General features: G+C 41.3%; 1 protein-coding gene and 1 non-coding gene across 3 annotated transcripts in view; both read right to left on the bottom strand.

Moving 5' to 3' along the window:
• Positions 1 to 3340: 3340 nt before the first annotated feature.
• Trnas-cga lies at positions 3341 to 3415 on the bottom strand. The gene has a single exon. It is a non-coding gene; the product is annotated as a tRNA-Ser (tRNA).
• Positions 3416 to 21609: 18194 nt separating this feature from the next.
• Positions 21610 to 27305, bottom strand: part of LOC124548874 (innexin inx7) — a 170427-nt gene continuing 164731 nt past the window's right edge. For both annotated transcript variants that reach the window (XM_047125201.1, XM_047125200.1), the window contains exon 3: positions 21610 to 22839. In XM_047125201.1, the coding sequence (XP_046981157.1) occupies positions 22354 to 22839 (486 nt within the window). In that variant the 3' untranslated portion in view covers positions 21610 to 22353. The remainder of the gene's footprint in view (positions 22840 to 27305) is intronic.

Here is a 27305-nt window from a genome sequence, read left to right as displayed (position 1 = left end):
TTTAACGCTTGGAAGTTGGCGCGCATGCCGTTCATTCTAGCGATGTGTTTACTCCATTAGTGCCTTCAAAAAATGGTTCAAATGGCTCTGAGCACTATGGGACTCAACTGCTGTGGTCATTAGTCCCCTAGAACTTAGAACTACTTAAACCTAACTAACCTAAGGACATCACACTCATCCATGCCCGAGGCAGGATTCGAACCTGCGACCGTTAATGCCTTCCTTGCAGATTACTTCACATGCTCATCTCCCTTTGTATCAATGCACTTGTTGCCATCATGATTAGTGAAATCAGTGACGAATCATTGCGTTATTATTATTGTGGGAGCACCAGTGTTCGGACTGCTGCGGTCCGACAATAGTGTCTGTCAAAACCACGTATTCACTGCCATTGTCAGTTTCGCAGCGTCTGTAGTAATCGGCTATGGAATTTGTCACGTCCACAAAGTGACCTTCTAAGGCTAACTGCAACTTTTGGGTCGCCTCTAACAGATACCTTTTCAGTGACACTGAACATTTCTCTCGTAGACATTAGGGCCAGTTATATACAGACGTCTTACGGAAATGAATCACGACAAATTCTAGAGTCTCACGGATGTCAAATTACCGGTAAGACACTGCTAAAACATATTGAAATCTGATTGTAAACGCATAAATGATGACCGATTTTACACCTCTGTCGCACAGCAGATAAAAAGTTAAACTTTAGTTTTTACTTTTTCTTAGATTTGTTTTCTCACTTGTCTAGATATTCTGTATAATACTTTCAAAAGTGTAATATACTGGGTGGCCTACTTAAACGTTTCAGCTCAGATATCTCTGGAACAACACTACATAGTGGAAAACGACTTCCACCGGTATGAATTTAAGACAGGGGCTCATGAAAATAAATAGTATGAGATATTCTAAAATGTAAGCAGATATTATTTTCAACACAAACTTATGTTTTTCAAATGGACACCTCGCATTATTTCTTACACAATAAATAACGTGAAAAATAACAAAAATAATGGCGTCGTTTACATCTACATACGTCAATTACATTCCGAGAAATTGCACAGCAAAGCTGACGCTTGAAATAAACGAAACGCTCTGCTATTGCACAGCCCAAGATGCAAGCGCGAACCCCACGTTGCTCGTAATTGTGGTACGACTGACGTACTATGATGCAACAAACGCTGTACTTATTGCTGTTTATTCTTTTTTTCAGTAGAGTGGAAACAATGCAGATGTTCAGTCACACACAATGAAAAATAAGGAAATGGTTTACTCGCTCGTGCTCTATTGATCTTTACTATAGTACTGGAATAGACGTAACGGTAACGAAAAACCGAATACCACTGGCCAGGGTAAACAAAATTAATGGCTGGCCAAGGATCTAACAGGGGGGTAAATGGTAGCTGTACGTAGTTGTGTAACTGGACATAAGTACAGCATTTGTTGCATCGTAGTACGTCATCGCACTTACTAGCAACGTGGGGTTCGCACTTGCATCTCGCAACGAGCAATAGCAGCGCGTTTTGCTTCTTTCAAGCGTAAACTTCACTTTGCATTTTCTCGGGATGTAATTGATAAATTATGGTGTAACCAACGGCATTCTTTTCGTGATTTTACATTTTATTGATAGTATGAGAAATGGCATGGGGTATCTATTTAAAAAAACATAAGTTTGTGTTGAAAGTAATATTTGTTTACTTGTTAGAATGTCTCATAGTATTCATTTCATGAGCCTCTGCCTTACATTTATTCCTATTAAAGTCGTTTTCCAATGTCTATTGCTGTTCCATAGATATCTGGGCTGAGACATTTAAGTGGACCACCCTGTATGTTTGGAGAACAAACTTACATTATAAATAACTGCAAAACATATTATGCTGTTTTCGATGCTACTACATATTTTTTTCAGTATTCTCAATAACAGCTTTGATGAAAAGAAACGACATTCTGAACTATGTGGAAATCGTTACAGATTGAATACATGCGCACATTTGGAAGGTAATGTATATTGTTTTCTGAGAGTACATGGCAAGCATATTTCAGATTCGATTTGTTGAAAACATAGTACAGTGAAAAATCTCCTGATACGTAAGCTGTAATTTTGGGTCAATAAATGCACTTTTTTCGAGTTAGTCTCCGTTTAGGCCATTGATATTGGTCTAATATGTTTGCATCGAGCATATTCCTTCCTCAAACTGCATTTCTTGAAAGTTTACAAAATAAACTTCTTCCTCGTTGGAACCATAATTTCCTGCCAGAAATTGCTTTCAGGCTTTGAAACAGATAGAAAACAGCGGGTGACATGGCAGGTTCGCAATATCTGATCCTTTTGTCAGACCATTGCGAAAGTCACTGTAGTTGTCATCACGAAAATTTCATATATTTTATATTGTTTTTTGCTTCTGAAATCAAAGCTTCTTTCGTCTCTTCTCACATAGAGTACATCCTCTTGACCTAGGTGTCTTAAGTGGTATTCACCAGTAATTGCTGACTGTTTATAGGCCTCCATTAGCCTGATATTAAATTATAATGGTAATAAACAACCAAGAATTTCAACGTAATTCACTAGCTTTGGTTTAAATTATAATGGTAATAAAGAATCAAGAATTTTAAAGCGGAATTCCGTTTTAGGTCATTCATTTTGTAAAAACCGCACGACTAGACTATATTAAAAAGACATAAACAATATTATTCTACATATTAAGTTTTCACCTAATTTACATTGATGCCAGTCACGTTCTATTATAAAAAAACTAACTTTCATTGTCACGAAATCAACTCAGAACCCCGTCTCATACCTGAAAATGTCAGTACGCGGATCTGAATGTCGGTCTTCTGATACAGCAGTCCAGTGTCCTAACTCCTAACTGTTACGCCACCTCACTCGAAATGAACTCTCCTATAATTGTTGCCTTGTTTACGGAATGATCACTTTTTACTTCTGTGTTCTCCATTTCTCGCGAGTAATATGGCAACTGCTATATGGGAGTCCCTGTAACACGCATATAACGAAAATTCTCGGTGTTACATTTAAAATTCAACAATCATTATTAGCAACTCCCTATCTCTGCAGTATCAAGGACACCTCTAATTTCCTTTGACTGAGAGCCCTTGAAAGACAGACGTATACCATCACCTTCATGTTTTAAAGCTCTAAGAACAGACCTGTCTGTGGATTGAATTATGAGAATGCAGGTGCACCATTTACGCAAATAGCTGTTCGTTTTTATGTGAAATCGTATTGCATCGCTTTGTGCCATCATCAGTGTGTAGTCCAGAATGAGATTTTCACTCTGCAGCGGAGTGTGCGCTGATATGAAACTTCCTGGCAGATTAAAACTGTATGCCCGACCGAGACTCGAACTCGGGACCTTTGCCTTTCGCGGGCAAGTGCTCTACCAACTGAGCTACCGAAGCACGACTCACGCCCCGTACTCACAGCTTTACTTCTGCCAGTACCTCGTCTCCTACCTTCCAAACCTTACAGAAGTTCTCCTGCGAACCTTACAGAACTAGCACTCCTGAAAGAAAGGATATAGCGGAGACATGGCTTAGCCACAGCCTGGGGGATGTTTCCAGAATGAGATTTTCACTCTGCAGCGGAGTGTGCGCTGATATGAAGCTGTGAGTACCGGGCGTGAGTCGTGCTTCGGTAGCTCAGTTGGTAGAGCACTTGCCCGCGAAAGGCAAAGGTCCCGAGTTCGAGTCTCGGTCGGGCACACAGTTTTAATCTGCCAGGAAGTTCCATATCAGTGTGTAGTTTTATTCAGGTCTGTAAAGTGTAAACATACTTTAACTCTTTCAGACCTGACTTTTTTCTGGAGGAAAGAAAATTTTCTTTATACTGTAATGCTCTTAAGTGATTTTATAATGGTTTTATATGAAAGATTTATACAAAAATATGTACCCGTTTTCAAAATATACTTTGTACCCTTGGTTTATTTTTACTGACTAAAATAATTTTTGAAATATGCACTGTTTTGATAAATAAACTGATCAGTCAATAATTACCATGCAGTATAACAATAATAATATTCATACATACAGTGGAATATAACTAACCAACCACTCCCGCGTATTCTGGCGGTCACAAGCTGCTGCGCACTCCTACATTGACATGTTGATATTTTTACAGTGAAGCCCAACAGTTGGCAGCAATTGTACATGGTTAAAAGATCGAACGTTCCCAAATGTGTACATGAGGTTTCCACAGGGGAAAAACATTTCTCTTCCAACTAAAAGACAGTAAAATTTAATGTAGACGGTTGTAGGGAGAGGGTATGGAAGGACTGAGTAAGAGTAGTTGGAAACCAAAGTTGTGCCGAAACCATTTCATGTATGTTGTGATAATTCTTTTATTCTTTAGAATGTTAGGTTCTGAGGGATCTGAGTTACTGTGAGATTGCAGATGGAAATCTCTATAACAATGCAAGAAAGCCTATGGAACATACAATTACATCTTGAAAACGTACCTTGGATCCCGCAGAAGCTTTTACTTTCCTCTCAGACTTCCGAGACGATGTGTGCCAACGCAACAGTTCTTTCAGTAGCCACAGTAATGTTCAGTGCCTTCTCGATCCCGTTACAGTTCTTCCTTACAGGTTACCTGTTAGATGACTGTTCCAGCAGCCCGTACCATTCATTGAATCCGGCTAGGAGGAAGAAAGTAAGTAAAATGTCCTTGCATGTCACTGCGTGACCGAGTATTCGGCGAGACAGCAGCTGCCTGTGGCGCAATAGCCTGCAGGGCGTGATTCAGCGACGGAGGCGGGCAGCCTTCTGAACACTCGCAGAAATGGCCGCTGCTAGAGCCGAGCTGCACGATCTTCAGAGTGAATCAGTTGGTTTTGGTGAGCTGTCCTTGAACATATTGAAGGACGCTTTCTCCGTTTCGTTAAACTGTTCTTAAGAGACTGCTTCCTTACCACGCCAGGGCCACATTCAAGACACCTCTACAATGCCATATAATAAAACAAAATCCCCAAGATCGGTTAAGTTTTATAGAAGCTCGAAACTTAGCACGAACTTCAATGCGATATGCTTTTAATAGTTTCCACAACGAAACTCTGTCTCGAAATATGGTAGAAAATCCAAAGAGATTCCAGTCGTGTGGAAAGTATACCAGTGGCAAGACGTAATCAATAACTTCACTGTGCGATAACAGTGGTGATGTTACTGATCACAGTGCCACTAAAACAGAATTACTAAACACGGTTTTCCGAAATTCCTTCAGAAAAGAAGACAAAGTAGATATTCCAGAATTCTAATCAAGAGCAACTGCCAACATGAGTAACTTAGAAGTAGATGTCCCCGGTGCAAAAAAATGTTCAAATATGTGTGAAATCTTATGGGACTTAACTGCTAAGGTCATCAGTCCCTAAGCTTACACACTACTTAACCTAAATTACCCTAAGGGCAAACACACACACCCATGCCCGAGGGAGGACTCGAACCTCCACCGGTACCAGCCGCACAGTCCATGACTGTAGCGCGTAGACCGCTCGGCTAGTCCCGCGCGGCTCCTCGGTGCAGCGAAGCAGCTTAAAAGCCTAAGAAAGGGAAGGCCGCCGTCCAGATCGTATACCAGTCATGTTCCTTTCAGAGAGCTTTAGCTCCATACTTAGCCATCATATACAATCCCTCGCTCGTAGAAACATCTGTACCCAAAGACTGGGAAGTTGCACAGGCCACGTCAATACCCAAGAAAGGAAATAAGAGTAATCCTCTAAATTACAGACGCATATCATTAACATCGATTTTCAGTAGGCCGTGAGAACATATACAGTGCTCTAACATTATGAATTACCTCAAAGAAAAGGATTTTTTTACAAATTGGATTCAGGAAATATCGTTCCTGTGAAACAAAACAAACTCTTTACTCTCACGAAGTAATGAGTGCTGCCGCAGAGGATGTGAAACTGATTCCATATTTTTAGACTTCCAGAAGGCTATTGACACCCTTCCTAGCAAGCGACTTCTAATTAAAATGCCTGCTGTGGAGTATCGTCTTAGTTGTGTGACTGGTTCTGTGATTTCCTGTCAGAAAGGTCACAGTTCGTAATAGTTGACGGAAGTAGTATCAGGCGTTCCCCAAGGGAGTGTCATAGGCCGTCTGTTGTTCCTGATCAGGGTTTACAATTACGAATAACTTAAATTGGGACGATCACATAGATGATGTTGTGGGGAAAGCAAACCGGAGACTATGATTTATTGGTAGAACATTCGGAAAATGTAACAGGTGGGATTCACGTCAGATAGGATTGGTGGGGGACACCGAAAAAGATCAGAGGAGGGCAGCTCGTTTCTTATTATACGAAATGAGGGAAAGAATGCCACGGATATGATACACGAATTAGGGTGGCGGTCATTAAAAGAACGGCATTTTTCGCTGCGACAGGAGCTTCTCATGAAATTTCAATCATCACCATTCCCCTCACAGTGTGAAAAGATTCCGTTTGCGCCCACCCAGATAGGGAATAACAAAATAAGAGAAATCAGAGGTCGCTAGGAAAGATTTAAGTGTTGGTTCTTCCCGAGCGCTGTACGAAAGTGGAACGGCAGATAAGTAGCTTAAAGGTAGTTCTTGAACCCTCTGCCAGGCACTTAACTGCGAATTGCAGAGTAATCGCGTAGACGTAGACGTAAATGTAAGCACACCAGACAAAAGTTGTCATCATCCTGGAGACCTCACTCTAATGCCGTTTAACAACGTATCTAACTTTTGTAATTGCCGCAGTTTGTTGATGAAGTATGCTCACAGGTGGAAAAACTCATTGATGATTAGATCCCGTAGAGCTGTCATATTGCGGGGATGTTGGTTACTACTTTTCACTTGCTGTTCCAAGTTGTCCCAGAAATTTTATGTGGCTTTAAGTTCAGATGATTTAGCAGACTAGCCAAGTTGCAACGGATTGCCTGAATGTCAGCAAACAAGAAACGTATGCATGCAGCCCTGTAAACATAGATTTTATCATCTGGGAAGACGTGACTGTCCACAAAATATTCATTATGAAGGTACAGGAGAAAGGGAAACATTCAGTAACCAAGAATGGTGGAATAAACGTACTGGACCATGTTCACAGCAGACTGAATGAATAACTGAGTGAGGTGACGCAAGCTCAGGACGGCAGTTAAAAATCATGTTCGACCATCCTGATTTAGGTTTACTGCGATTTCCCCGAATCGCTTAAGGCAAATGCTAGGATGGCCCCTTTGATAAGGGCATGGTCGGCTTCCTTCCCCATCCTTCCCTAACCCGAGTTGGTGTCCGTCTCTAATGACCTCGTCGTCGACGGAACATTAAGCTCTAATTTTCCTTCCTTCCTTTCCTAATGAGTGGCCCAAAACATAATAAGAACAACACCCTCAAAACATGACAAAACTACCTCCGGCTTGAACTACGTGCTCCCACACTGCTGGTTGAACGCCTGAGGGACAATGGGCACCAGGGCTGGTTTAAGGAATTTTGGGGCCCCTGCTAAGCCTCAGCAAATTCGTTTACACTTTGTACGATTTTCGTGATATTGTTAAGAATATGGGTGTGTTTGCAGCTCAGACAGTTTCGATGAAATTCATGGACTGAGGACTTTTTAAAGATGTGTACAAAATGACCGGGAGCTTACTAAGTACTAGCTTACCCGCGATCTCACATGGTAAGTCCATAAGAAGACGAGGGTTAACTAGTAATTGAAGCTATGGAGTGTAGCGTGTTAACCTCGAGTAGTAAGAATATTAGGTAACGTAGATTCCACAATAACTCCGCTCATAATTTCTTATTGTCAACAGACAGTGCTGATTCCCAAGCTAAGTCGCCAGCTGGCTTTGTTGTGTTAGACGTAAGCTCTTAGCCTTTAAAATAGGCACAAAAATAGTCGAAATATACACTAAAACAAGGAAAATATGCACCAAAATTATGTTAATATGCATTTAAAATCAACTCAGTGACATTTCCTAAAGATGCTACCAATTTCTCTGCTTCTTTCTAGCCTTTTCAAAAACGTTGACTCTATATAGTTCAGTAAGACTAAATGTTGATTTTATTAATTATACTGTAGTGTCTAATTGCATATCTTCTTGCTAAACAGCTTTAACGACTCTGTTGACAAGGCAAATGACATTATAACATATCAGAGCACACAAATAAAACTTAAATACTGAGATTCCTTTCAAAAAAGTAGACACTTTATTGAAACACATTGGATCATATGTACATGTATTATTTAACTCTGTTAATGCAAGTCTTATGATAGTACGTTAAGGGCTCACAACCTGAACACGTTCACTCCTAGCCTCCCATCTTGTATCACACCGCGGTATTGAGTCAGATTTACGCGCTTCTTGAGTCCTTCCAAGAGCTTCACAGAGGCAGAAAGAATAACGTGAACAATCTTTGAACTACACAAAAAAAAAAAAATGTAGCGTCATTATAGATGATTTAAGCCAGCCGTTGTGGCTGAGCGGTTCTAGGCGCTTCAGTCTAGAACCGCGCGACCCCTACGGTCGCAGGTTCGAATTCTGCCTCGGGCATGGATGTGTGTGATGTCCTTAGGTTAGTTAGGTTTAAGTAGTTCTGAGTTCTAGGGGACTGATGATCTCAGATGGTAAGTCCCATTACACTTGTCTACATTGAGATTCAATTGCCATTCCCTGCACCATGCGTCAATTCGCTGCAGATCCTCCTGCATTTCAGTACAATTTTCCATTGTTACAACCTCTCGATACACCACAGCATCATCTGCAAAAAGCCTCAGTGAACTTCCGATGTCATCCACAAGGTCATTTATGTATATTGTGAATAGCAACGGTCCTATGACACTCCCCTGCGGCACACCTGAAATCACTCTTACTTCGGAAGACTTCTCTCCATTGAGAATGACATGCTGCGTCCTGTTATCTAGGAACTCCTCAATCCAATCACACAATTGGTCTGATAGTCCATATGCTCTTACTTTGTTCATTAAACGACTGTGGGGAACTGTATCGAACGCCTTGCGGAAGTCAAGAAACACGGTATCTACCTGTGAACCCGTGTCTATGGCCCTCTGAGTCTCGTGGACGAATAGCGCGAGCTGGGTTTCACATGACCGTCTTTTTCGAAACCCATGCTGATTCCTACAGAGTAGATTTCTAGTCTCCAGAAAAGTCATTATACTCGAACACAATACGTGTTCCAAAATTCTACAACTGATCGACGTTAGAGATATAGGTCTATAGTTCTGCACATCTGCTCGACGTCTCTTCTTGAAAACGGGGATGACCTGTGTCCTTTTCCAATCCTTTGGAACGCTACGCTCTTCTAGAGACCTACGGTACACCGCTGCAAGAAGGGGGTCAAGTTCCTTCGCGTACTCTGTGTAAAATTGAACTGGTATCCCATCTGGTCCAGAGGCCTTTCCTCTTTTGAGCGATTTTAATTGTTTCTCTATCCCTCTGTCGTCTATTTCGATATCTACCATTTTGTCATCTGTGCGACAATCTAGAGAAGGAACTACAGTGCAATCTTCCTCTGTGAAACAACTTTGGAAAAAGACATTTAGTATTTCGGCCTTTAGTCTGTCATCCTCTGTTTCAGTACCATTTTGGTCACAGAGTGTCTGGACATTTTGTTTTGATCCACCTACCGCTTTGACATAAGACCAAAATTTCTTAGGATTTTCTGCCAAGTCAGTACATAGAACTTTACTTTCGAATCCATTGAATACCTCTCGCATAGCCCTCCTCACACTACATTTCGCTTCGCGTAATTTTTGTTTGTCTGCAAGGCTTTGGCTATGTTTATGTTTGCTGTGAAGTTCCCTTTGCTTCCGCAGCAGTTTTCTAACTCGGTTGTTGTACCACGGTGGCTCTTTTCCATCTCTTACGATCTTGCTTGGCACATACTCATCTAACGCATTATGTACGACGGTTCTGAACTTTGTCCACTGATCCTCAACACTATCTGTACTTGAGACAAAACTTTTGTGTTGAGGCAACAGGTACTCTGAAATCTGCTTTTTGTCACTTTTTCTAAACAGAAAAATCTTCCTACCCTTTTTAATATTCCTATTTACAGCTGAAATCATCGATGCCGTAACCGCTTTATGATCGCTGATTCCCTGTTCTGCGTAAACTTTTTCAAATAGTTCGGGTCTGTTTGTCACCAGAAGGTCTAATATGTTATCGCCACGAGTCAGTTCTCTGTTTAACTGCTCAAGGTAGTTTTCAGATAAAGCACTTAAAAAAATTTCACTGGATTCTTTGTCCCTGCCACCCGTTATGAACGTCTGAGTCTCCCAGTCTATCCGGCAAATTAAAATCTCCACCCAGAACTATAACATGGTGGGGAAATCTACTCCAAATATTTTCCAAATTATCCATCAGGTGCTCAGCCACAACAGCTGCTGAGACAGGGAGCCTATAGAGACATCCAATTACCATGTCTGAGCCTGCTTTAACCGTGACCTTCACCCAAATCATTTCACATTTCGGATCTCCGTCAATTTCCTTCGATACTATTGCACTTCTTATCGCTATAAACACGCCTCCCCCTTCTCTGCGGTATACATTCCAATCTGAGTTTAGGATTTCATTACTATTTACGTCTGGTTTCAGCCAACTTTCTGTCCCTAGTACTATATGAGCGTTGTGACCGTTTATTAATGAGAGCAGTTCTGGGACCTTTCTGTAGACGCTCCTGCAGTTTACTATTAGCACATTAATATTGTTATTCCCTGTTGCATTTTGCCTACTCCTACCTTGCTGCGTCTCAGGAGGCGTCTTGTCGGGCCTAGGGAGGGGATTCTCTAACCTAAAAAACCCCCATGTACACTCCACACGTACTCCGCTACCCTTGTAGCCGCTTCCGGCGTGTAGTGCACGCCTGACCTATTCAGGGGGACCCTACATTTCTCCACCCGATCGCGGAGGTCGAGAAATTTGCACCCCAGATCTCCGCAGAATCGTCTGAGCCTCTGGTTTAAGCCTTCCACTCGGCTGCAAACCAGAGGACCGCGATCGGTTCTGGGAACGATACTACAAATAGTTAGCTCTGATTTCAACCCGCGAGCGAGGCTTTCCGCCTTCACCAATTCCGCCAACCGCCTGTACGAACTGAGGATGACCTCTGAACCCAGACGGCAGGAGTCATTGGTGCCGACATGAGCAACAATTTGCAGTCGGGTGCACCCAGTGCTCTCTATCGCCGCCGGTAGGGCCTCCTCCACATCTCGGATGAGACCCCCCGGCAAGCAGACAGAGTGAACACTGGCCTTCTTCCCCGACCTTCCCGCTATTTTCCTATGGGGCTCCATCACCCGCCTAACGTTGGAGCTTCCAATAACTAATAAACCTCTCCCCCCGTGTGCCTGCTCGGACCTTGCTGAAGGAGCAGCCACATGTCCACTCACAGGCAGAGCGGGCGATGCCACACGGCCAGCCTCCACATTGACCCTCCATTTAGGGGATGATGACCTCAGATGTTAAGTCCCATAGTGCTCAAAGCCATTTGAGCCATTTGAACAATTCTGTAAGACCTTTCCCGGTAGTGCCACTCGCTTAAAAAAATCTTCAGTTGCAACTAGCTTTGGTGGCACATCTGCCACTCTTAAAACCACGCTTAATTGTACCTTGTGACTTAAATTTTGTGTACAGTCCAATGTTAGTGAATAATATTTATTTTCAGTACGGTATCCTTCGTGATAGATACAATCTCATCGCAAATTATGCTAACGATTTCATTTTGTATGTCCTTACGTAAGTATGTAAGCTACCTTCCAGGTTTATCTACACGGTTATTATGATCATTTAACAAAGGATCGAAATTGTCCATTAATTCTTCTTGCCGTAAAGAACTTCCATTACCTGTAGTTCCCAACATGTCATGGGTGGCTGGTAATGGAAGATTTCTTTCGGCAAGAAAACATACTATAGAAAATAACTTTAGCAAACCGTTCTCCATCTATTTTCTTCCTTATCAGTTTGACCTTGAGTTGCCTTATCAATTAATTTTGAGTTTTTAATTCTCTGCGAAAGCTCTTTTCATTTGCACATTTGAGTAATATGATTGCGGAACAGTTCATGGTCAGAGAGAACTTTTGACAAACTTCTCCAGTATCTTAAACCATCTTTTGTGATAGCGGCTGCATTCGAATTGAACAACTTGCAACAAATGCACAGCATCTGTTGTTCAAGAATAAACAGTAGAACACCTTCTTGTCTCGCCATCCACAGGAAATGTAACATTTTTTTAGTGTAATGTCTTGCAGACTTCCTTAATTGTTTTTATCCTAAAATTATCGTTTATAATATCCGACCAGGTTCCTGGATCGCTAAGATCAACAACTTGAAAGCCATTACCTTCGTTAGCTGATTTTCTTTCGTCTTGGAGATCTTGGTCTGCTCCGGTTCCTTCCACAGTGACATTATTGCTAGGTAGTTCCGCTAGTGGAACAGAGTCCTCACCCACTAATTCTTGCTTGCACGAAACATAATGTTCTTCAGCATTGTCAACTGACGAAGCTTCAGTAGCACTACATTCTCTTCATCACTCCGTACATTCACTGAAACACTGTCAATAAGCATTAAAAATATATGTAAAGAACCCTTTTGCCGTAACTGCCTTTTAGGATGTCACACATTCTACACTCTAACATAAAACAATCACAGGCTCCTATAACACCAGACACAGATCGTCGGCCGGAGTGGCCGTGCGGTTAAAGGCGCTGCAGTCTGGAGCCGCAAGACCGCTACGGTCGCAGGTTCGAATCCTGCCTCGGGCATGGATGTTTGTACTGTCCTTAGGTTAGTTAGGTTTAACTAGTTCTAAGTTCTAGGGGACTAATGACCTCAGCAGTTGAGTCCCATAGTGCTCAGAGCCATTTGAACCATTTGACACAGATCACAGACTGCCTTCGTACTTCACACCCGACTGAGTTGCCGAGCCAAGATACCGGAAACATGAGGGATCTTTACTCGAAGATGCCAGCCTGTGGATTAGCAGTGGAAATCCCAAACCGCTTGCTGGCCTAGACGGCGCAGTTTGCCTAGCAGGCAAGGTGTGTATACCACGCCGGTCAGCGACATCAAATGTTACTGGCATTTCCGCGCAGGGCGGTGACCGACTGGGACAAAATGGAAATCCATATTTTTGTCGGTTCACTGGCAGAATGACTGCCGCGGTGTTCTTCAAAGCTGTGCCGTTTAAGACAAAATAGAAAGATCAATAAAGGTGCTCTCGATAGTGGGACTAGCGTAATGGAGCCTGCTAACATTCTAAATTTGAATTTTTTAGCCGGCCTCGATGGTCTAGCGGTTCTAGGCGCTCAGTCCGGAACCGCGCGACTGCTACGGTCGCAGGTTCGAATCATGCCTCGGGCATGGATGTGTGTGATGCCCTTAGGTTAGTTAGGTTTAAGTAGTTCTAAGTTCTAGGGGACTGATGACCACAGATGTTAAGTCCCATAGTGCTCAGAGCCATTTGAACCATTTTTTTGAATTTTTTAAACAGGAGACCAGATTTTACTCAGTAATATTTACAGGGCTCATGATACCTCCCCCAACGCCCCCCCCCCTTCTGCTGTTATTGCAGTAGCCTTACACTGACCTAACGGAACATTCGATGCTGCGAGGTGAGAACTATAGGCGGGCCAAACTGTTCTTTCGGAGTATCGCTTATCACGGTTGTGGCTACTTTTTTATACCAGTTGCTCTTAACAGCTACTTATAACTGTTATTTTTAGTTCCGAATTCCGCAGAATAGGACACAGTTAAGTCTGACCGCCCGCAAAATTACGTCCGGTTTCTTTAGGTAGCCAACTGGCAGTGCCTAGATACGCTGCGGCCCAGTCGTGTGACGTCACACCTGGTTTTGAAATTTTTTTTGTTAATTATCACATTTAAATTTTATTTTGTTTTATTGTGGTCCTACAGTCAAATATGCAAAACTTACTTTGAGATATTTAATAATTTTCGTTTGGTTTAGTAGTTGTGCAAGTTGATCCTGGTGTGCAGTACCAGGCTAACAGGTACTGCATACAAGTTAACGGCAACTGCATGTCTGGTGGCATGCGGATTGTGTTAAGAGAAATATGGGTCCAGTTATTTGTCAACTCCGCAGAACCCTCTGACGGTCAGTGGTTATTTCCGAAGAACTATGAAAATACTTGTTTCACTCGAATATCCATGCTCTCTGGAAATATCATCGCCTGCTATGACCTACTGCAGTTTGAGGTAATTACCAACTTCGAGTTCACATGGAACAGTAACAACCCGCAATTCCCAGAGAACAGAAACCATGAGCGAATATTATAATGGCCACAGAAAAATAGCTGCAACTCATCTACTGACGGTTGTTTCCATAGTCGCACGAATTCGTTGTGGTCACTGAAAGAAGTTAGATAGCACGAAATCAAAATACACATTTCCGTAAACACATCACATGCAACTTCCTGGCAGATTAAAACTGCCTGCGGATCGAGACTCGAACTCGGGACCTTCTCCTTTCGCGAGCAAGTGCTTTACCAACTTTCTTTATCTCATTTTGTTCTATATTGTTCGTTGAATTTGTTGGCGGTGGACGTCCGATCACACCCATTTAGGTTCTTCGTTGATCCGTTCACTCAATTTTTTGTTACAGAGGGTAGCTAACTAGCTAACACTCTGACCGAACAAGCTGAGCTACCCTGCCGGCATCAGGAGCAAGTATTATAATGGCCAACCAACTGAGCTACTCAAGCACGACTCACGACCCGCCCTCACAACTTCAATTCTGCCAGTATCTCGTCTCGTACTACCCAAACTTGGTAGGGCACTTGCCCGTGAAAGGCATGGGTCCCGACTTCGAGTCTCAATCCGCCACACAGTTTTAATCTGCCAGGAAGTTTCATATCAGCGCACACTCCACTGCAGAGTAGAGATCTCATTCTGGAGACCGCATGCAGTCTGACATAATTGCAACAAAAAAATATCTTACACCCACCCATTGACTGCTATTTCCGTAGTCATACGAATTTCTTACGTAGTTAGATTGCACGAAACAGAAGTACACACTTCGATAAACAAATGCCGCACATTTTAAGTTATTTCTATGAACTATATAATATCTTATAGATGGTCCGTCCATCTGTTCTGTTCATTTATACGTGGTCAGAGCTCAGATGATGCGAAAGCATAATACGCGCTTCAGTGAACAGAAGCCGCCAAGCACTATTGGCAGTTATAAAAATAGCTGTAGTAACAGATGAGTGGCTATTACAGTCACTGCTGCTTCTCAGTAACCGTTTGTTTATCATTTATTTTTTGCCTCCTTTAGTAAGAGATGTTGTGAACGGAGTCTTGGCCGGTCGGCTGTGCTAAGCGCGTGGCCGCGCGCTCCATATACCTTAAACGGCTATGTTGTATATTCTGACTTCTGAATATTAACTTAAACTAAACTCCTACCGAACAGGTCACGAAGGCCCAAAGGTAGCTACCGGCCGCCGTGTCATCCTCAGCCCATAGGCGTCACTGGATGCGGATATGGAGGAGTATGTGGTCAGTACACCGCTCTCCCGGCCGTATGTCAGTTTCCGAGACCGGAGCCGCTACTTCTCAATCAAGTAGCTGCTCAGTTTGCCTCACAAGGGCACCCCGTTCGCCAACAGCGGTCGGCAGACCGGATGGTCACCCATCCAAGTGCTAGCCCAGCCCGACAGCGCTAAACGTCGGTGATCTGACGAGAACCGGTATTACCACTGCGGCAAGGCCGTCGGCGAATATTATTAACGTAATGAGAATAAATTGATACTTCCGCCTCCGAACGCTAAAATATTCAGTTACTTTCGCTACATTCGCTCGGATACTGCTTGAAATGGACTTGAATTCACTGACAGTTGCAATTCATGACGAGTTTGACACCGACCGTTGTATATGAACAAAGTAAGAGCATATGGACTATCAGACCAATTGTGTGATTGGATTGAATCGTTCCTAGATAACAGAGCGCAGCATGTCATTCTTAATGGAGAGAAGTCATCCGAAGTAAGAGTGATTTCAGTTGTGCCGCAGGGGACTGTCATAGGACCGTTGCTATTCACAATATACATAAATGACCTTGTGGATGACACCGGAAGTTCACTGAGGCTTTTTGCAGATGATGCTGCGGTGTATCGAGAGGTTGTAACAATGGAAAATTGTACTGAAATGCAGGAGGATCTGCAGCGAATTGACACATGGTGCAGGGAATGGCAATTGAATCTCAATGTAGACAAGTACAATGTGCTGCGAATACATAGAAAGATAGATCCCTTATCATTTAGCTACATAATGGCAGGTCAGCAACTGGAAGCAGTTAATTCCATAAATTATCTGGGAGTACGCATTAGGAGTGATTTAAAATCGAATGATCATATAAAGTTTATCGTCGGTAAAGCAGATGCCAGTCTGAGATTCATTTGAAGAATCCTAAGGAAATGCAATCCGAAAACAAAGTAGGTTACAGTACGCTTGTTCGCCCACTGCTTGAATACTGCTCAGCAGTGTGGGATCCGTACCAGATAGGGTTGATAGAAGAGATAGAGAAGACCCAACGGAGAGCAGCGCGCTTCGTTACAGGATCATTTAGTAATCGCGAAAGCGTTACGGAGATGATGGATAAACTCCAGTGGAAGACTCTGCAGGAGAGACGCTCAGTAGCTCGGTACGGGCTTTTGTTAAAGTTTCGAGAACATACCTTCACCGAAGAGTCAAGCAGTATATTGCTCCCTCCTACATATATCTCGCGAAGAGACCGTGAGGATAAAATCAGAGAGATTAGAGCCCACACAGAAGCATACCGACAATCCTTCTTTCCACGAACATTACGAGACTGGAATAGAAGGGAGAACCGATAGAGGTACTCAGGTGGCTTGCGGAGTATGGATGTAGATGTAGATGTAGATGTAGATGTAGATGTAGACCGTCATTGCGAGGGCGTGACACTCGTCCCCGACTCCTGTCGGTTAGTATCTTGTTATGACCAGTATTCTTACGTCCAGTTACGCGACTGCGAGTGGCACAACATTCGTTGTAGGCACATCGGACAGTCCCCTTTGATACATCAACACAGGACACGGTGTGGTTACCGGCACACCCAAACGCTTTGCCGTCACGTCTCCATGACGGCTCGTCTTATTGTATTAATTCCCAGCAACCGCCTGGCACACACACACACACACACACACACACACATACACACCACTTCACTGCCATGACTTACGGCAGCGGCTAACCGTCTCGTGAAGCCCTGAGACCAGTTCTGGGCCACCCACAGTACTCTAAAACAACCAGCGTGTTGCTTTAAAGGGAAGACTAATAGTTTGCACGGTGATCATATCTGCGTCCGAGATGAAAGATCAAAACGCTGTCAGAGTACACTGTCTTCAATCTTCCATGAGCTGAGTAGTTTTTAAGCCAAACATTCATCATCGGCGAATTACATTTCAAGGCGAATTGTAGAGCAGAAGCAAAGCCCCAAAGAATGCAGATAACCGCCGCCTTATCATAGCGTTATGGATTTCTGACCACCTTTGGGAAATGATGATAAAGGCAGACGAGCGCTTGTGGCGTACCATTTCACGTGATCACTTCGCCCTCCCCTCATTTTCTTTTTTGTGTGTAGAAAGCGATTTCGGATTAATTACAGCTGTTCTCTCTCTGAATGCACTGCAAGGATCAAGAATTCTTCCTGGTTCAAGTTAGTGTCGAACAAAGTAATATTAACTGACATTCTTTTCATTCCATCATCACCATCGTCTTTTCTCCCACAATATAGAGTAACGATACAGTACCAGAGAACTAGTCTTATTTACTTCGTAATACAATAGCCACAGAATATTTACTACAAATGTGGCGTGAAGGTCGTTTACCGGACATCGAGCCATTCTCGGAAACAAATATCAGAGACCTTCCGATGGGCGTAACTTTGGACTGGGTGCGTGCTTCATTAACATAAGAAATCAAAACTCCGCTTTTCCACAGTCGGAATCACGCCCCTGCGAATGAAGACGACCTGGCCACCCTGCATATGAAGTAATTCCAGAAAAAACCGTCGTCTTTCACGACGTAGACTTAAGGTCATTGAACTATAAAAGGTTGTAATATCTAAATATGACTTTTTTTATAAATTTTTAGAGTCCTGCCAAAAGGGAGTGACACTGCAATGAAAAATAAAAATTTCTCTAAAGAAAGAAATTGATAGCAAAATCTCTTTCCCTGAATGAGAAATTAACTAATAATCAGCATTTAGAATGTTATTCCGCATATAGTGAGAAGTTAGTGTTATGACACCACCTTCGGTGTAGAAAGTTACAGTGCACCGTAAACCATTTTTCTGAATCCTTACTGATGGACAACGTATTGATATTCTGAGTCAGCAGCTCAATATTTTACGTAAATTGCGCGTTAGCTGAAATTCCGTGCACTTACCTGTCACTGAATTGCTTTTATAATAGAAAAAGACAGAGATAGTTACTGTGCCGTCACCTTTTCTGGCCGTGTGGTGTATCAGGACAGGAGATACAGTATCCCATCCCTCAAAGCATTACATTCACTCTCCATGATAGTAAACAGCAAAATGTGGGATACCCACAGTATCGCAGAAGATACTTCCCGAGAAGGCTCTAGTGGGAACAGTGTTAATCCAATAATATACAAATTTGTGGAAGTGCAATTCGAAGAGGATACTAGTGATCTGTTGTTTATGATTTAAATAATGAAAACTGCCCAAGTTACTTATTTTTTTAGGCTTAGCACAACGCGTTTCGAGAATTTTGCTGCAAGAAAGGCAGAAAATCAAACATAATAAACCATAATAAATCAGCCGTAATAAAAGAGTGTAAGCGTTACAAAAATGCAGCCTACGACGTCTTACTCCAGAGATTATAACAATGGAATCTCGTCTGGAATAACAGTTTCAAGAAATAGTAGTAGGTGTAAGAAATTTAAAAACATTGTCATAGTTACTTGTGCAAAGAAGACAACTTCAGTGGAGAACGATTTAGGTCCCATCGTTCGGGACCTAAACCCTGTATTTGCGGAGAGAGCACGTTGAGTATAATAGCTATTTTCTATGTAAATTATAAATTACGATGACACATGTTTGTAAACACCAGACGATTCTGCGCCATACCGGTTCTTAGGCATGAGTAAATATCCAAAGAAATTCTGCTTTACATTGTAGTAAATATGTAAGGAATCGAAAAAATGCTACAATAAGTATCTTTTGTTCGTCCTGATACATCAAGAACACTCACTTGTTAAGACCTGTTACTGCTTTGTAACTACGTCGCAAGTAAATTGCAATGATCGATATTCTTTTGTGCAGACCCTGTTCAAACACTTTCTAAAATTATTAAATCGATCAGGAAGTGCTATCTAAATCACCGTGATTACTGCTTATGAAGGTTGGCCTCGATGGCAGTCAGTTAAGATGTTGTAAGAAAAATGTCCTGAGCGGTTCTGAAACAAAGAAGAAGAAGAAACTGCGGTGCAGACAGAATTTCACGCCTTCTTCCTGTTGTGGAAGAATCACTCATGATCAATGGCATGGGAATTCTGAAGTTAGTAGAAAGCATGCACTGTAGATGCAGAACGTGCACGCAGAAAAATGAAACCTTCCAAAAATAGTCTCACGTTGTCAGCTTCCTTAGTACGAAATGCCGAAATCTCAGATGGACGCATGGTTGGAAAACTGCTCAAGAAAGTGTAGGTGGGAGGGCGAATGAGCTATTTTTTTTTATTTTTTTAAAATTTCTTTTTTAGGAACTAAAACGTCGGGAGGAATATGAACTGCGTAAAGATATACCTGTCACGGCTTATTCTACTGAAATTCATAAAGTTGTATTTCATACCCTTACATCGCCTCCCACATCCAGGCACCACACACTGCCATAAAAAGTAGTGTCGTAATTTTCTAGCACTGTTAGCTTGGTCAAATAAATTGTTGATAGACTAAGTTCTTGATACAGCCACCCACTGGTACAGTAATCTTCCGCGGTGATTTACGGGGTTAATTCTGAAAGGAAACTGAGATCTGTTTCTCATTCTGTCCTGTGGCCTCGCAGCTCCTTCATCGTCCAGCGTGCCGAGACACAGAGTTTATGTTGCTGGCAAGTAAGCACAGAAAAATAATGAACCTAGTTTGTTTTTATTATGTTTCCTAACGTTTTTTAGACGTATAAATCTTAACCATATGATCAGTTTTTCAGTGTTGCTTAACTTGAGAAAGATCATCTCCCATTGTGTAAGGGGGAAAATCAATTTTCACTGACGCTTTCTACAGACTAAGGTGTCTTCCGTTCATATCTCGTGGTATGAACAGGACATATCCTGATGAGATATGTCTTTTGTGTACATTATTTATTCCTGCTTATTGAACATGTGGTCTAAATTCTAGGCCCACAGGCTACGTTTAACTGAGCTTTGCTCGTGTGTAGTCCTATTCTCACATGTATGCAGGGTGTTTCAGAAGTGGTGGTCAATATGAATGATCATTAGAAACAAAAAGTCAAGTAAACATGGGGTCTAAAACGCATACCTTAAGAGCTATGAGAAATTCTTGATCTTCGATACTGTGAAACAAATTTCTTCTACTGCAAGCACTTTGCTTTCCATATTTTGGAAGTGGTAATATTGACCAAAACAAGAAAAAAATGTCCAGTAAACATGTACTAGGAAATGCATACCTTAAAACTTTTGAGCAATGGTTCATTAGAAGAGTTGTGTTTCAAAATAGCGAAGACGAACAAGTGCTCATGATTCTTAATTTATGCGCTTAAGGGCATATGTTTACTGTTTGCAAAAAAAATTATTTAAATGAAGGTTTAGCATCACAATTCTTTAAAAATGTTATAAGCAAAGTGCCGAAATAAAGTGCAAAAAGTTGAATTGGAGATAAATGTCAATCACTACGTCATGTCAGACATTTTAATTGGTGCCTAGAGAGTCGTGAAGAGAAGGGAAAAGAACCAAGTTTCGTGCACGTGAAGAAAAGTTTCTGCACCATTATCAAATACTTAGTGAGCTTCAGAAATATTGAATGGTAACTTTAACTGAAGCAAAAGATTCTAAAAATGTGCAGGAGCCAGAGGAGTAGGAACTTAGGGACTTGTAATACGGTGCTATGAAATGGTAAAAATAAATTAAGGAAACAAATGCAGTAGAAAATGAAGACTACATACAATGAGTAGACGGGGTAAGTAGTCCATGAAAAGCCACACAAAAATACGGGACAGGTACTGAACCATCCATTAGGGTGACAGTAAAGGAGGAAAAGTTATAGGAGTACTCTTGGGTAATAACATGTAAAACATAATGTCATTGACGACAGGTGAAACAAAGATAACATGACAGACATATGATGGAAAGAGACAGATTTAATCATTTGAATAGTTACTGTAGCTTCTACACAGAACTTGTTACTCTAATCGCACAGTTGGTCTGGAGCTTGATATTTTATACGGAACGTAACTTCCCGTGAGTGGGAACGTGTGGCGTCTGCTGCTCTATGAGTAGAGGTTGCCTGATGATCCACAGCCTGGTATACTTCCTTCAGTTTATGAACTATGGGCTGTATTTCTTAGTACGCACAAAAGGATCTGTCAAAGGAAAAGTTTAGATCACTTATTTTTTTAAAAATATTCTAGTTTACTATTTTCTCTTCATACAATCATCATGTACAGTGAGACTGAATTAAAACGCTTGAATTGTTAACCTAGGAAAAAACTGAATAATGGTTTATTATTTTCAGAAAAACATCGTTAATTAAATTTTGAATCTAAAAGATAGTCACTTACAGAATCACATTGAACCTGGCAGAAAAAAAAACATCTCTCGCAACTTAAAAGTAATACATTTCTCAAAAATAAAATATAAAGAAAGAATTGCAAAACACCTTGAAAACGATACTCGTGTTTGTCACACAAGTATGTACATGTGTGCACATGCTCACGAGTGTGCACGGATGCTTGCAGATAAACACGTGTCCAAACACACACACTTAGAGAGACTAATATGAAGAGGAGAGGCTTGGGAAGAATAGAAAGGGTAATGGGTTTCGGTCGGGAGTTATACACAAGCAGTTACGTGACTAGTATTTGATCGTTTCCTGAATATAGAAAATAAAGAAAATATTGCAAAGTGCAGCATTTGACAGAAGATTAATATTGAAAGATATCCATTGCCAGCCCCGCAGCGTGTCGTGCAGCATCTAAATAAGTTGTACGACGTTGACGTGAATAACGATTTCCCGATTCCAAGTTTGGGAGGAGCAGTAAACGAATGGGTCGATTCGTTTCACAGCTGTCAGTCTTTGTATCCTCAGAGCAGTTCCTGTGCAGGAGTAACTGCTGCTAGCGCACCGAAGACTCAAGAGTCTTTCTTCTCCTGAAGAGGTTCCTTCTCTTCATCAGTGACAATAGTAGTAGCCTTTGAACTGGCGCCGTCGGCAAGATCCTCGAGGGCTTTGGTGTCGGCGTTGTCGAAATCTATGGCGAGGCCGACGAAGATGTCCTTGAAGACGAATCCGTCAAGGTTCTTGGCGAGGTAGTAGAGGAAGAGCCAGTCGGAGTAGTAGCACTTCCGGGTGACGGTGATCATCTCGTACGGCTCCAGTTGCTGGGGCGTGGCCAGCTTGAAGATGCGCCGGTTAAAGACGTTGCTGCGCGAGTGGAAGACAAACGTGAAGAGACGCCAGAGGAGACCCAGCGCCGTGGCCACGGACAGGATGACGAACCAGAACCACAGGCACACGTAGATTTTCTCGTTGATGATGTTGAGCGCCATCACGCACAGCGCGTCGTGCTTTTGCAGGCTGCCCGACGGACCGTATTTGTGGAAGGTGCACTTCGTCACCTGCAATCACAAAGCGAGACTAGCATTAAACACAGCTAATGTTCTGTTGGTCTGACCTTTACTGATTGTACTTTGCTATGTTCGTATTTTAAACATAAGCAAATGAAAATACACTGCCGTTTGTGAGAAGTGCAACACCGAGAAGGAATTACCCGAATAGCGCCACACTAGTGTTGAGTTTGTATCTATTCTTGGGCGCCATGACCGACCTCATTTGGACTCTTCTGTCAAGAGAGTTAATTTGGAGCTGGAACGGCTGCTTATGTCGGGTTCAGGGTCACAAATTGGTGTGGTTCCTGTAGATTCTCTCAGTAGGTGGGATTATACTAGGCATGGCCTTCACCTCAAGGAAGGGGAAGAGTAAATTGGCTGGGGAAATAGCAGGAAAGTTAAAGGGGGGAGGCACTGTCGTGAGTGGTAAAATATCAGTAGTTATAGGGCTCAGAAAAGACCCTTTTTTAGGGTAGGGAGGACAGAAAGAAAGCAAATTTTAAGAGAGGTTAAAACTGAGACAACCCTTCAGTTTCAGAAGGAAGCCAAAAAACATAATTCTAGCTTATTACATCAGCATAAACAGCTATTGGTTAAGAAATTTTCGACAGTCAGCAGATATTTTAACTCTACCCAATTTTAACGCCGTCAATGTGAAATGTCAGCTATCTTTATGGCATCAAAATATTTGAGGACTGAGAAAGTTAATGAATTAACTATCTGCATAGATGAATTAGAGTCTTCATACCCAGCTGACATAATCTGCCTCTCTGAACATCATGTGACCACTGGTATAGAACTTTTAAGTGTTACAGGGTTTAGGTTAGCATCTCACTTTTGTAGATCAGAAATGGAGAAAGAAGGAGTTGCCACATTCATAAGGAACTGTCATAAATTTGAGAACATCGACATTCATAAATTTTGCCTAGAACAGCATATGGAAGCATGTGCAACAGAAGTAGAATTTCACAAAAAATCCTTCATAATATTAAGTGTATATCGAGCACCTGCATGTAACTTTAATCTGTTTGTACACCGCCTTGAAACTGTACTGGCCCATTTAACAACCAAACACAAAGAAATAGCTCAAATGGTTGAAATGGCTCTGAGCACTATGGGACTTCACATCTTAGGTCATCAGTCCCCTAGAACTTAGAACTACTTAAACCTAACTAACCTAAGAACATCACACACATCCATGCCCGAGGCAGGATTCGAACCTGCGACTGTAGCAGTCCCGTGGTTCCGGACTGCAGCGCCTAGAACCGCACGGCCACCGCGGCTGGCAAAGATATAGTGGTTGCTGCTGATTTCAATGTAGATTTCCTTAAAGACTTTCCCAATAAGAACTTATTTGAGTTAGTAACACTATCATTCAATTTTTAATTCCCATTGTAAAGTTCCACACTAGGCTAGACAATTGCTCACAAACAGCCATTGATAATATCTTTATACAAAAGTCCAATTATCAAAATTATATTACAAAACCAATAGCCAATGGCCTCTCAGACCATGACATGCAGTTCCTTTTGTTAAATGTTAATACTGAACAGGATATAAAATCTGTTAAATCTGAGCTCAAGAGGGTAGTCAATAAGCCAAAAATTGATTATTTTAGGACACTCCTCAGAGACATTCACTGGACTAATGTTTACAGTGCTTATGGCATGAATGAAAAATATAACACTTTTGCTAATAAAGTGCTTACCTTATTCGAACACTGTTTTCCCCCAAAACTTACCAAGGTTAGAGCAAAGTCTACTAAGAAGCCATGGATTACTCAAGGAATAGGGGTACCTTGTAAAACAAAAAGAAAGCTGTATCTGTCAATCTGAAACAGTTCCGATGTTGATGCTATAGCAAATTACAAGAAATACTGCAAAATATTAAAGACTGTACTACGAAGTCAAAGCAAATATATTACAAGGAGAACATAATCATATCAGATAACAAAATAAAGACAATATGGGATATAGTGAAGGAGGAGACCGCTAGAACCAGACATGAAAAGGAACAAATAGCATGAAGAGTAAATGATACATTGGTGACAGATGTGTATAGTGTTGCAGAACTTTTTAACAAATATTTTATAACTGTTACTGAAAAGGTGGGGTTGACAGGTTTGGTAGATGCTGCTATGGAATACCTCAGACCAGATATTTCAAGTAACTTCCATAATATGAATTTGACCTCACTACCCCAGCAGAAATAATGTCCATCATAAAATCTTTAAAATCAAAAACATCTAGTGGTATCAACAACCAAGTTAATTGAAGAATGTGATTCTGAGCTAAGTACCATATTAAGCTATCTCTGTAACCAGTCGTTTATCAGTGGAATATTTCCTGAGTGGTTGAAATACGCTGAAGTTAAGCCACTGTTTAAGAAGGGAGATAAAGAAATTGCATCAAATTTCCGTCCAATTTCACTGTTGCCAGCATTCTCAAAAATTTTCGAAAAAGTAATGTACAGTCGGCTTTATAACCATCTTATCTCAAATAACATACTGTCAAAGTCACAGTTTGGATTTCTAAAGGGTTCTGATATTGAGAAGGCTATCTACACTTACAGTGAAAATGTGCTTAATTCATTAGACAAAAAATTGCAGGCAACTGGTATATTTTGTGATCTGTCAAAGACATTTGACTGTGTAAATCACAATATCCTTTTAAGTAAATTAAAATATTATAGTGTAACAGGAAATGCTGCAAAATGGTTCAAATCTTATATCTCTGGCAGGAAACAAAGGGTGTTATTAAAAAAGAGACATGTATCAAGGTATCAGGCATCATCATACTGGGAAATAATTACATGTGGGGTCCCAAAAGGTTCCATTTTGGGCCCTTAGTTTTTCTTGTGTATATCAGTGACCTTTCATCAGTAACATTACCAGAAGCCAAGTTCGTTTTGTTTGCCAATGATACAAACATTTCAATAAATAGCAAATCAAGTGTAGTCCTAGAAAGATCAGCTAATAAAATATTTGTGGACATTAATCACTGGTTCCTAGCCAATATTTTGTCATTAAACTTTGAAAAAACGCACTACATGCAGTTCAGAACTTGTAAGGGGTGTCCCACGAGTATATGTCTAACATACCATGACAAGAAGATAGAAGAAGTGGACAGTGTAAAAATTCTTGGGAATACAGCTTGATAATAAATTCAACTGGGAAAAGCACACCACAGCCCTGCTGAAGCTTCTTAACAAATCTCTATTTGCAATGCGAATTGTGTCAGACATAGGGGATATAAAAATGAAAAAGCTGGCATACCATGCTTACTTCCATTCAGTAATGTCACAAGGGATTATGTTTGGGGTAATTCATCAAGCCAAGCAAAAGTTTTCCGGGCACAAAAACGTGCAGTAAGAGTTATATGCGGTGTGAACTCAAGAACATCCTGCAGAAGCTTGTTTAGGGATCTACTAACTACTGCTTCACAATATATTTACTCCTTGATGAAATTTGTCATTAAAAATATATCACTTTTTCAAACCAACAGCTCAGTTCATGGAATCAATACTAGAAATAAGAATAATCTTCACAAGGATTTAAAGTCACTTGGTCTTGTACAAAAAAAGTGTGCATTATTCAGGAACACACATTTTCAATAACTTGCCAGCAGCCATAAAAAGCTTAACAACCAATGAAATAATGAAATTCAGTTTAAGAGAAGCCTAAAAGATTTATTGATGGCAAACTCCTTCTACTCCATTGATGAATTGCTCAGTAAAATCAACTGATTTGTATATATATATATATATATATATATATATATATATATATATATATATATATAACTTCTGCACAATTTCAGTGCAGTAATGTGTTCATTGTAAATAAGTATCATAGTAGTTGTATTACAGGTTTATTACCTTATAAATAAATAAATAGACTTTTTATTTTAAATTCACTGTATTAGTATTTGAAAAATGACCCTTTCACATAGTGTTCATTAAAAAATGACGATCATTCCACTTGGGATCTGTGGAATGGTACATTAGCTTATTTGTTTTAATTGTAAATATTTGTCATGTATTGTTGTTTTTCTGACATGTTCTTCATCCTGGAGGACCTCCTCACTACGGATCAATTGGAATGAAAGTAAATCTAATCTAATCTAATCTTGGTGGAAGTGGCAACGGGTGTGCCATCAATACGTAATACGTTTTGAAGCGAGATGGAGTATACGTAGGCCGAGAAGAGCGCTCTCGTGTCGGTCCGACAGGATCGGTATTGCGCCTAGTGTAGTCGGTGCAGAGCTGTCGCTCAAGATGGAAACAATACAGTGAGTGCCAGTATGCGTCGTCGACGTCAAAGGGAGCCATATGGGCATGTGAGCGAGTTCGAACGGGGCAGAATGATCGATCTCCGGGAAGCAGGGTTGTCATACCGTGACATTTCGGCTCGCACGGGGGATTCTGCTGCGACAGTGATGCGTTGTGGAAGCAGTGAATAGAGGAAGATCATACGC

Source organism: Schistocerca americana, chromosome 1 (genome assembly GCF_021461395.2).
Source record: "Schistocerca americana isolate TAMUIC-IGC-003095 chromosome 1, iqSchAmer2.1, whole genome shotgun sequence".
NCBI classification, from domain to species: domain Eukaryota; kingdom Metazoa; phylum Arthropoda; class Insecta; order Orthoptera; family Acrididae; genus Schistocerca; species Schistocerca americana.
This window is presented reverse-complemented; position numbering and strand designations above follow the sequence as displayed.